The following is a 12535-nucleotide window of genomic DNA, read 5'->3' on the forward strand; positions in this document are numbered from 1 at the left end:
AAAAAAAAAAGATTTGGGTTTAAAAGTTAAGATCATTTCTGTTCTTCAGTTGATCTAGGTCTTTGCAGAGCAAGAGTTATTTTTTCCTTGCACAACATGTATCTCTCTGTAAATAGATATCAATGGATTTTACTTTCATTCTGTTAAATAGAGAGGAGTTTTTAAATCTCACATTTCTTCGAAAGAGCATAGTTATATGCAAAGACATGAAGTGATTTGTATGGGTCTGTGCCCTTGAGTTAATAATAACAATATTAAAATAACTATAATGGCAATAACAACAATCATAACAGCTAATGATTTTGATACCTTTCTGTGTACTGGGCACTGTTCTATGAATTTTACATTGGTTGTCTCATTTAATTTTCATAGTAATCCCATGAAGAAAATTATTATTATCGTTATTTTACAACTGATGACATAGGTATGAAGATGTTAAAGAATTTTCGCAGTGTCATACAACTAGTAAGTGAGGAAGCCAGGACCCAGCATGAATACAACCTTGGATTCGTGATTTAAGTGGTCACATTCCTTTTTGAATGTGGTTGGAGTTTATTGTGAATTTAAAAATCATTATGAATGCATGTATTTTTCGTAGTCAAATATAGACTTCTGATTTGCCTCTCATAAACACTTCCATATATAGCCAAAACCCAGAAGATAGTTCTTTTAATTTATAATCTCCCCTTTCTTCTCATCATGCAAGATGAGTGCCAAACATCTTCAACAGCTCCAAGAATTCCTTTCTCTTATTGTAGGGGGCAGAGATCCATGAAAGGACACCAGCATAGTGGGATATATATTGAGCAAGAATTTTCCTTCTGTGTCCACAGTTTCATATCTTAAGTATCTTGCAGTCGAGGTTCTTTTCCCTTGCAGACAAGTTACTTAAAGGAGCCTCAGAATCTTTATAGATAAAACTGAGATGTTAATAATAAGTATCTCCCAGATTAGTTGCAATGATTAAATGAGGATCTATTTAAAGCCTCTGGCAAATCTCCAGTTTTATCTTTCCCAATAAGCAGAAAGTACATAAACACTCCCGAGAGTCTCTTTTCAAAGTCATAGTTATTCCATAGATGTATGAAGGGAAGGATTATGTCAGTAAGACATTTTTCAAAATCCTTATTTGATTCATGGTGGTAAAAAAGAAAGAGCAAATAGCTAGAGTTTTTTCTTGGAATGGGCTCTGGTTTTGGCTAAGACTTATCTGTTGCTTGTTCAGTAAGATTGTCTTCTTTTCTTTTTATAGACACATCCAACCCAAACAGCATTCTTATCCAGTGTTGATCTCCACACTCACTGTTCCTATCAGCTCATGTTGCCAGAGGCCATTGCCATCGTCTGTTCACCAAAGCATAAAGAGTAAGTGTAACTTGAGAGGGTTTAAGTCAGGTTTCATCTGGGGCTGCTGGGTGTGTCCACACACCAGGTTGAAGTCCTTGGATAAGCAGGTACACCATGCCCTTAGGGAAAAAGAGATTGGTTCCTTCTGGCTTCCAAATATGTGTAGCTCTGCAGTCTTTTGCTTTCTAAGATCCTTTCCATGGTAGAATTACCATGGAATTCTTTCTTTAGTTAATGTGACCTTGAAGTGGATAAACCAGATGTTGTTTCAGGTTGCCATTTGGGATCTTAGTTCTGTTGTATGATTTCTTCTGTGAGAAGATGTCCAGCTCAGGGAATTCCCTGGTGGCCCAGTGGTTAGGACTCCACACTTCCATTCGTGGGAGCATGAGTTCGATCCCTGGTCAGGGAACTAAGATCCTCTTGCCACACAGAGTGGTCAATAAAAAAAGAAAGAAAGAGAATTTCCAGATTTAGCTTAATCATCTCCAAAATCTTCTTAAGTCTTGGGGACAATGATTATTGCAGCACAGTTATGAGCAGAGGAGTCAGTCATTGGAATCCCAGCTTGATTAGCAACCACTGTGAGCCTCAGTCTTGTCAGATCCCTGATACCTGCCCATCACAGATAAACGTGAAGGCGAACCTAGATGATAGTTTATGTTAGTTTATGATAGTTTATGATAGTTACTGCCCCGTTACCGTCCTTCCAGAGCTTGGCATTAGCATTGGTCTCTCCGGTCTTCCTCTAGGCCACCAGCACAATATTGATCTGAAAAAAAAAAAAACTGTAAAGGTTGTAGTTTGTAGTTTCTTTCTCCATTCCATTTGAGGAATATGTATGCATGTGCCATTCAAATAAAACATCTGCAAAGCCCTTAATTTCTGTACCTTTTTTCCCTAAAATTTAGCACCGGCATCTTCAGGCTCACTGACGCTGGCATGCTTGAGGTTTCTGCTTGTAAAAAGAAGGGCTTTCATCCACACACCAAGGACCCCAGGCTGTTCAGTGTGAGTAGATAGACAATGTTGATTATTTTCTGTACACAGCATTTATTTTTCACCCCTTCCTTTTTTTAAAAGTTGAAATATAGCTGATGTAATATGTTAGTTTCAGTTGTACAATATAGTAACATTTTCATACTTTATGAAATGATCACCAGGGTAAGTCTAGTACCATCTGTCCCCATACTAAGTTATTACAATATTATTGACCATATTCCTTATGCTGTATATTACACCCCTGTGGCTTAAAAAGATGTGATGTTGTATATGTACATACACACACACACAAACACATGCACACAGTGAAATATTATTCAGTCATAAAAAAATAAAATCTTGTCATTTGCAACAACATGGATGAATCTATAGGGTATTATGCTAAGTGAACTAAGTCATACAGAGAAAGACAAATACCATATGATTTCACTTATATGTGGAGTCTGAAAAGCAGAAATAAAACAGAGTAATAGATACAGAGAACAAATGGGTGGTTGACAGAGGGTAGGGGGTTTGCAGGGTGAAATAGATGAAGATTAAAAGGTATGAATCTTGTTATAAAACAAATAAGCCTCTGTTTTTTAAGAGGGAAATAGTAGCAATATGATATAGGATAAAACCCTTTATTGCTTAGTTTAGAATTTTCTTATCTCAAAAACTTAATCAAAATCTTTGTATTTCCTTCTGATGTTTTGTCATTATTATTTTATTTACAAAAAAAGAGTATTTATGTAGCAGAGTTGATTACATATAAAGTTTCCTTTCCATCACTATATATATGTGTGTCTATATATATTTAAACAATTATAGTTTTCTTTGGAGTCCCCAAAAGCAAACAGTTATTAAAGAAAATGAGATTTAATGTGTCTTGAATTATTTCTGCTTGATACAACCATATTAGTTTTTCATAATAGTTCAATGAAAACTGTAATCCTGTTTTTTGATAAGCTTCGTGTAACTCCAGAGTAACATTATCTGAATACATCTTTTTCTGTTTGCTTGGCCGTTCCCTGTCTGAGACATCAGAGAAACATGATTTTGAAGTTAGGATTTATTTACTTGGCACCTTCTGTAAATATTTCCTTACTGTTGAAAATGAGTATATATGATTATGTTTGTTCTGAGTGGAAATATTTTTCAAAATTAGGAACATTTTTAAATCAGGAAATTCATGCTCCTCCTCTAGAGAGAATCATGTTAAACATTATGAACTAAAGCCGGTCTTTCTTTCCTAGGTATGCAGACATGTGTTGGTGAAAGACATGAAGATAATTGTGCTGGATCTGAGGTGATAACGTTCAGAATATTAGCACCCTCCATGCCAGACACTTATCCATGGACCCGTGGTTGCCGGATTTTCTTAAGATGTTTCCAGAAATGACTGATATTTTATATTTATACATTTTAGATCAGAGAGTTTGATATTTATTACTTTTGCACATTTTGACGCTTTATTTTTGGGTTGCTTTGTCTTAAAAGAGGTTACAGTGGAGTTGTCAGTACCTATTAATGTGCCTGAATACTATGACCACATAATAAATTGTGCTGCAAACAACATGTCTGGTTTTAAACTTATTTTTTGGATGTATAGTTGATGTATAGTATTATATAAGTTTCAGGTGTACAACATAGTGATTCATAGTTTTTAAAAGTTATACTGTCTGGTATTTTGAGAGATCTCTGCATGAGTTTTCAGAGCTTCAGATGTTTTGCTTTTTTTTTTTCCCCCATAAAATGCAGTTCCACACAAGAAATTCTGAGTACCAGGTGATCTCTAAGACAGGCCATCTGTTTCTGCAACTTCTCCCTGTGGGTGGTCAGGACGAGTGTGAGAAGAAATACAGCTGCAGACAGTTGAGTCCATCCTGTGATTTTCAGGGCCAGGGAATCCTGGCTCAGAGTCTGCAGTCAGTCTTAGTGTGGGAGGCCAGAGTCTGAGCTACTGTCCAGGGGTCAGTGTCAGAGGGCCTGAGATAACCTGTGATTCATGAACTTGATTTAGAGGACTAAGAGCAGAGACACTTGAGAGAGGAATGAAAAAAGGCTCAGATGGAAGCGTAAAACCTATTTCTGTGAAAGTCAGTGGGGTGACAGGGAGAACAAATGAGGCATAGGAAATCCTGGTAATTCTCAAACAAAAGGAAGAAATAAAATCATTTGGAAAGAACATTTGTAATTAAACATGTCTACATAAACCAAGGCACAGGGATAGGAAGAAAAATATGTTCAAACTGAATAGGGTATCATGAATATAGTAGGCTTAGAATGGGATTTGTGACTGGTACCTGGATAGTAAAGGCGTTTACCTGGATTGAAAGATAATGGATTAATAGAAGGAAAGAGGGACTGATGGAGTGTGTTGACAAGTTGAATTGGTAGGAAAACCCTAAGAGTGGAAACATTATGAGAAAATTTAGCCCAAAAGAAAGAGAGAAGAAAGGAAGTCAAGCTAACCTGATCTAATCTCTCTTTTCAAAGTCTTGCCTGTCAACCACAGCTTTCCCAAATTTTACCTTCCTCCTGGCATTGTATCCTAAATGCTCTTGTCTGCATGTACAAGCATCCACTTTTCAGTGCAAGGATTTCTGTAATCCTTGGAGGAATCCTCCCTACACTCTGTGCTTAGATGAAATAACACCCCTCCTCCTTTTGTCTGCTCCCTAATACAGGTATCATGGCAGTCAGCTTCTCCTCCAGTTCTCATTCACTGTGGGCAGCTCAGTGGCTTGTTTCTGCCTATGACAACTTGTAGGCTTGGAAAGTTCAGTTTCCAGACCCCAGAAGCAGATCTTTGCCTGCTCAAGGCACCGAGACTTGAGTCTATAGTCTCTGTCAGCTAGGGGCAAATTACCTCTGTGAACCTGCTCCACGAACAACCCACTTTCCCCTGCGTGATGCTGTCCTCAGCGTCCTAGAATTTAAGGACAGTGTGATCCTGACGTACTTGATCACAGGAAAAGATTATTCAAGTAAAAATAACTCTTAGGACTAGGCAAAATTGAGAAATGAATGATATCCTCAGAGCAGAAACCAAAGACAGAGTAACAGATCACGAGGCTGTGAGATGAGAAACATCTGATGAAAAAACTATCGCCATGAAATGGTGCCTAGAGATAGAAAGAACTCAACTGAAAGCCCAGAACATTTAGCTTCTTAGCTTTCTGGAGAGAATAGAAAGAGCTACTATGGCCATGCAGAGCCAATTATATCCCTTCTGAATAGCAAATTAGACAACTCATTTTTCATTAAAAAGATTATGTCTCCTAAGGAGTGGGGCATTCTTGGCATTTTTATTTCCTTGCAAGGAGACGTGAAATGTCAGGCTTGAAACGAATTTTGAAAAGTTGCCCTTCAAGGGTGTGTGGTTTTCTTTATTGCTGGATGCAAACCCAACTAGCCAGATTTGCCGGGAGAACCTTGTCCCAGAGCTGAAGGCAGCAATCCTGTGACTTGCTCTGCCTGGAAGAGTCTCTGTCTGAAAGAGGAGTCATCAGACATGTGGCCGCACCCCTGAGGGCTGGGCTGACTGAAGCAGGACCCACGTGAGTCACCCTGGAGCTTCTCCTGAGTGTGAGTGTGAGCCTGTGTGGGTGGGTGCGACCCGACCGTGGATGTTCCCTGAAAGTGCTTCCTCTGGCAGAGCTCGTTCCCAGCAGGCGGTGCAACTCACTATTTTGAAAATTAATCCACTCCAGAACCGCATTTGCCACCTCCTTGCATCACCGACTCGATGGACATGAGTTTGAGCACACTCAGGGAAGTGAGGCCTGGCGTGCTGTGATTCATGGGGTCGCAAAGAGTCGGACACGACTGAGCGACTGAACTGAACTGAACTGAACCTTCAAAGGAGAAGATAGTTCATTTCTATCAAAGGCAAAGATAGTTCATTTCTTTTCAGATTGGTGCTTCTGTAGAAAAAAGAACCAATTACACCTTTTATTGGAGTATAGTTGATTTACAACTTTGTGTTGGTTTCTGTCATAAAGTGTATCAGTTGTACTATTATATTAACACATAAACATGTAGCCACTGGTTTTTAGCTTCTTTTCCCATATAGGTCATTTCAGAATATTGAGAATTTTCTTCAGTGTTTAATGCTACTGTTTGTATTCAGTGCCTGGCACCTGATATGTACTTGTTATGGGCTTAGTTGTGTCCCCCTAGAAATTGTATGTTGAAATCATAAACCCCCAATACTTTAGGATGTGACTGTATTTGGAGATAGAACCTCCAGAGAGGTTAAGTAAGTTAAAATTTGGCCACTAGAGGGGACCCTAATCCAATGTGACTATTTGGAAGTTAAGTATTGTCTATAGTCAACACATGTCCTATAGTCAACGTGTGTGTGTGTGTATGTGTCCACGCACACACACTTGGTCTCTCAGTGGGGTCCACCTCTTTGAGACTGCATGAACCATAGCCTGCCAGGCTTCTCTGTCCATGGAATTTCCCGGGCAAGTATACTGGAATGGGTAGCCTTTTCCTGCTCCAGGGGATCTTCCTGACCCAGGGATCAAACCTGGGTCCCCTCCTTTATAGGCAGATTCTTTACCCTCTCAACCACCAGCTGCTACTGCTGCTAAGTCGCTTCAGTCATATCCGACTCTGTGCGACCCCATAGACGGCAGCCCACCAGGCTCCCCCGTCCCTGGGATTCTCCAGGCAAGAACACTGGAGTGGGTTGCCATTTCCTTCTCCAATGAATGAAAGTGAAAAGTGAAAGTGAAGCTGCTCACTCGTGTCCGACTCCCAGCGACCCCATGGACTGCAGCCCACCAGGCTCCTCCGTCCATGGGATTTTCCCGGCAAGAGTACTGGAGTGGGGTGCCATTGCCTTCTCTGCTACTGAAGTTACTTCTGGTTTCTTTTTAGTAGAATTTTGTTGTGGGGAAAATGGCTTTATATTTGCTATAAAATGTCAGTTACGGCCACACCCTAGAATTGGCTCAGTATTCTTCTCCCCAATTCATCCTTTGCTGCAGCCACTTGGTCATGCTGGCAACTGCCTTGTTACAATGCTTGGATTTAAACTGAAGTTTCTGTTGCAAAAGCAACTACAGTTGTCCGGAATGTGGAAAGCAGATGTTTCTCTTCCAGCATGTCTTGCAGAATTTCCTAGCAAGCAAATGTCTTCTGTGAAAAGGATGCTTGAGAAAGGTCATGTCTTTGGCAAAGATAAAAGAAGAAAGGTAAACTTTTAACTGCTTATTCTTGGAAGGCTTTAACTTGTGACTTATTGTGAAGACAACCATGTGATTGTTGGTTAAGATATGATAAGACAACCAAAGAACTCTTCTGTTTTTTGTTTTTTTAAGAAACTTGTTTCCTTTTTTAGTATCTTGGCTCTTCACCAGGCAAGAGTGTATTTTTCTTGGGGGCAGTTGACAAAAACAGTAGTTTAGTTGGGTTTGGGAAATGCAGAGGATGAAAGAGAGAAAAACCAGGAAAATAGCAAAGGACCCTGGGGGAGAGAGGGTAGAATTAGAATACTGGAGACTGACTTTTCTTAATTTGTTTGAAGTGAATGTCTTGGGCATTATCTAGACCAAAAGATATTCTAAAACCAAATGAAGAGAATTAGTTTAGTTTTGTCTTGTCTCACTTCTATCAAGGAGGATTAACTATTTATTTGCATCAAGTTAACAAGAGTTGATATGAAAAACTAGTTTACTCAAATTAGTCATTGAATGCGTGTGTTCCAGATGTACCAGTGTAATGGGTAGTGAATCTGTATTCTTGAATCTGAAGAGAATATTTAAAATTTCTCTCCAGTTTTTCAAGAAAAAAAGCATTTATAGATTGTGCAAAAGATAAGCTTCATTATGTTTCCTCCTAATAGAAAGCTAATGTGCAAGGAAAACAAACAACTGAAAGACATTTACTCTGTTCTTGATTTTAGGCAAGGGTTCTTTACCTGTAAAAATGAAGTGTCTGAATTAACTGATTTTTCAGGTTTCTTTCAGCAATAAAACTTTATACTTGTCACTGTTTTGGTTTTTTTTTCCCCAGGGCAATATATTATATTTTCTTTTTTATTAAAAAGAAATTTATTGAGGTGAAATCCACATAACACAAAATTAACCATTTTAAAGTGAACAAGTCTATCACAGTATATTCACAGAGTTGTACAATCATCACCTCTGTCTAGTTCCAAAACATTTCCATCTCTGCAAAGTGAAACTCCTCACCCATTAAGCCATTTATCCCCATGCCCCTCCCCCAACCTCTGGCAATCACCAATCTGCATTCTGATTCTGCAAATTCATATATTGTAGAGATTTCACATAACTGAAATCATACAATATGTGAACTTTGGTGTCTGGCTTCTTTCCCTTAGTGTAACATTTTAAAGGTCCATTCATGTTGTAACGTATCAATGCATTCCCTCTCATTCCTTTTCATTCATCCATCTGTGGACGTGTGGGTTGTTTCTACATTTTGGCTGTTGTATCAGGGTATCAGGGGCTGCTACTAGCCTGTGTGTGTTTGCACTTGTTTCAGTGTATGTTTTCAATTCTTTTGGGTACATATTTAGTGGTAGAATTGCAGGATCACGTAATTCTATGCTTACCTTTTCCACAGCAGCTAAAACATTTTATATTCCCACCAACAATGTTCAAGGATTCCAATTTCTTCACCTTGCCAACACCTAATTTTTTATTATTATAACCATCCTAGTAGGTGTGATGTGGTATCTCACTGTAGTTTTGACAGAGCAATAACACTATTAATTCTAAGTCAACTTAATAATAAAAGCAGAAGTGGTAAAGGTATCTGAATTGTCTAGAATCCAGTCTTATCACACTCTTATTGTTGTGGGTGACTAGTCCCGGGCCCTTACCATGTTCACTAGAACTAAGTTCAGAAGCAGATTTTTGTTTTATCAAGGACGGTCAACTCTGGACTGCATAGGATTAGAAATGCAGAAGGGTAAACAACCAACCAGAGTCACAGTAACAGCGCTCTAAAATACTACTTTTGCTTTTCATCCAGTGCATTGGTTTATACATTCACAGGCTTCCCTGGTGGCTCAGTTGGTAAAGAGTCTGCCTGCAATGCGGGAGACCTGGGTTCAATCCCTGGGTCGGGAAGATCCCCTGGAGAAAGAAATGGCAACCCACTCCAGTGTTCTGGCCTGGAGAATTCCATGAACAGAGGAGCCTGGTGGGCTTACAGTCCAGGGGGTCATAAAGAGTCGGACACAACTGAGTGACTAACACTTTCACTTTCACAAACATTCACAAAGGAGAAGATTACATCAGAGCATCCATCTGAAATCATAACTTTTTCTGCTTTTAAGAATGAGGGCCGGTTGTAAATTTGGAGGATATGATTCACCTGCTTAATGTATTTTGGTCTGAGTAGGTGAAGCCACTTCATAAAGGAAGGTTGAAGTAAGTGATTTTAGGCCATTTCTTATGGTGTTTTGTTGTAGCAGATGCAAAATTGAAAGCAGAGATCGAGGGGATTGGAGAGAAGTGATTCAATGAAAGGACCAAGGAATAAGGTTCAAAGCTGCATGTGGAGGGAAAGAAATAGAAGACACAATCTAAGAAGAATATGAAATATGAAAAGGACATCTTTTGGTGTGACTGCAATGGTTTTTTACAGTGTGACTCAACGACTCAGTGGACATGAGTTTGAGCAAACCCTGGGAGATAGGGAAGGACAAGGAAGCCTGGCGTGCTGCGTCCACGGGCTCACAGAGTCGGACACGACCGAGTGACTAAACAACAACAATGCTTTTTCTCCAATGATGGAAAACCTGCCTAAGCACCCCTGAGTGTTAGGCAATTGAAAACTGTCTTTAACTACCCTACAGAGGAGCCTGTTTCAGCATCTGTTTTCCTGGAAGACAGCATGTTACAAGAACAAGCAGGTAAGTGGTAGTCATTTCTATTCCTTCTGTCTCATGAAGTTACCATAAGAAGAACGGCCTGGAATAGCTGAAGTCATCAGGAACAAATTAGAGTGAGGTATTAGTGTGTTCATTTCCCAGATACATTTCTGAAATTGAAATGAATTGAATTAACCTGTAAGAGGAAATGCTCAGGAATGGGAAATAAATCACAGATACCAAAGCTCTCACTTCAACCTTGCCTTAATTGCCTGTAATCAGTGTCTAATCTCAAGACAGACATTTCATAGAGAAAATGTTATGAACTTTACTTTGGAAAATTGTACTCCCTGGTAGCTCAGATGGTAAAGAATCTGCCTGCAGTTCAGTCCCTGGGTTGGGAAGATGTCCTAGAGGAGGGCATGGCAACCCACTCCAGTATTCTTGCCTGGAGAATTCTCATGGACCGAGGAGCCTGGCGGGCTACAGTCCATGGGGTCACAAAGAGCTGGACATGACTGAGCGACTGAGCATACAAGCACATTCTTCCAAGGAGCAAGTGGCTTTTAATTTCATGGCAGGGATTAGTTGTTAAAAGACACAGCACTAGATTTTGGGATCCACTAAGATATTATCTGTGCTCTAAGTCCTTTGATTATAACCATCAGGTAGATGTATAAAAAAGAACAAAATAAAAGCAGAGTTAAATTTTTCTTGAATTGTTTATTGTAAAATTTTTATTGCAGAGTCTCATCTGTAGAAAAGAATCCACCTGCCAATGCAGGAGATGCAGGTTGGATCCCTGTGTCTGGAATATCCCTGGAGAAGGAAATGGCAACCCACTCCAGTATTCTTGCCTGGAGAATCCCCATGGACAGAGGAGCCTGGCAGGCTACAGTCCATGGCGTGGCAAAGAGTTGGACACTACTGAGCGACTAAGCACACAGCATGTGCTTCTAAAGTCTGTATGTTGGTTCAGTTCTTTGCCTTCTCTTCTCTACATAGGCAGCATCCTCTCCCATCTCTTGCCTGTGCCTGGAACATTCTCTGTATACTCAACTTCCTCTTGTCCAGCCTCAACCCTCTCATCCTCCCTCCTTTTATTCTAGTTAACTCTTGCTGTTGAAGCCTCTGCTGAAGCCCTACCTCCTGAAGTTATAAGAGCTTCAGGAAGCCTTCCTGAAGTCATAAGAGCCCATACCCCATGTGTTTCCACCTTTGTGATCCTCACGATGCACCTTTGCTACTTGCTTCATGTCCATTTCCTCCATAGATTGTGAGTTCCATCCAGGCAGAAACTTGCTCTTTGTATCTCTAGCATGTGCCCTTTGAACACTACCTGAATAGACTTGGCTCTCCTAGGAATGAAACAATCATCTGGTTTTCATATTCTGATGCAGAAGAACCATCTCCCGAGCTTTCCCATCCCCTTTTCTCTCTCTCCTTTTTTGTCCTATCTTTTTGAATAAGCTTAGTTGTAGATAGCGTGTTAGCCCAGACAGCCCCCTCCATTGCAGTAATCACAACTTCTGTTCCAGAATGTTCTTTGTTTGAAATCCTGCTAAAAAACACTCAAGCTCAGCCTGACTACACAAATGATGCTTCAGAAATAACAGAATTATTTGTTTTTCAAAAATAATGTTTTCTCTTGCTCACATGCTCACAGCAAAGCTTGCATGATGTGAGTAAATGTTATTAAAAATCCAGGTCCTCCCCAAGGGCTATATAAGCCTGTTGTGGGAAAATCTGTGGTCACAGAAAGAGGGCTAGGGTTTGGGGAGAGAAGAGGACTCAGGAGGCAGCCGAGCCTGTCTGTTGCTCGGTTTCCCTCCTCTGGAGATTCATGTGAGGCTCAACAAGGGACTCTCTCCTGTCCAGCCCTTCATGTCATTAGCATCTGCGGAATCAAAGGGAGGAATTACTGATCTACGACTGGAAGAAGAGGCTTAGGCACTGCCTCGGGGTGCTCATATAGAAAGAACATTTCACTAATGCACCTTCAGCGGGTGGTTCTGGTTTTCCTGATTTTTACCTCTGGCCACGCCAGTTTCTAGATAGTTTGTTCTAGACGCCCTTGCCTTTAGCAGAGAGCTTGCGCCCTCTGGTGGTAAATATGAAGTACAACAGTACAGTCAACTTGGTTCACTTTACCCGAACCCCGCAGGGACTATGAAATGGTTGGTGATTTTTGCCTCAATTATGACGGTGATCTGTTTCCAAATATCTGTATATTAATCGTTAAGTTCCAATTTGGTGGGTATGAAGTGCCTTGCCTGGTAAGCATAAATTTACAACTGGAATATTTCAATCCTAGCATTTTACAGCGGTTCTCAAGTTTTGATGTGCGAA

At 40.1% G+C, this 12535-nt stretch overlaps 1 protein-coding gene across 5 annotated transcripts in view; it reads left to right on the top strand.

Annotated features, from left to right (window-relative positions):
• STAMBPL1 (STAM binding protein like 1) overlaps positions 1-3904 on the top strand; it is a 49094-nt gene extending 45190 nt beyond the window's left edge. For all 5 annotated transcript variants that reach the window (XM_043926346.1, XM_043926350.1, XM_043926349.1 and 2 more), the window contains exons 9-11: positions 1253-1365; positions 2259-2358; positions 3585-3904. In XM_043926346.1, the coding sequence (XP_043782281.1) occupies positions 1253-1365; positions 2259-2358; positions 3585-3641 (270 nt within the window). In that variant the 3' untranslated portion in view covers positions 3642-3904. The remainder of the gene's footprint in view (positions 1-1252; positions 1366-2258; positions 2359-3584) is intronic.
• The last annotated feature ends 8631 nt before the right edge of the window (positions 3905-12535 follow it).

Source organism: Cervus elaphus, chromosome 15 (genome assembly GCF_910594005.1).
Source record: "Cervus elaphus chromosome 15, mCerEla1.1, whole genome shotgun sequence".
NCBI lineage: Eukaryota > Metazoa > Chordata > Mammalia > Artiodactyla > Cervidae > Cervus > Cervus elaphus.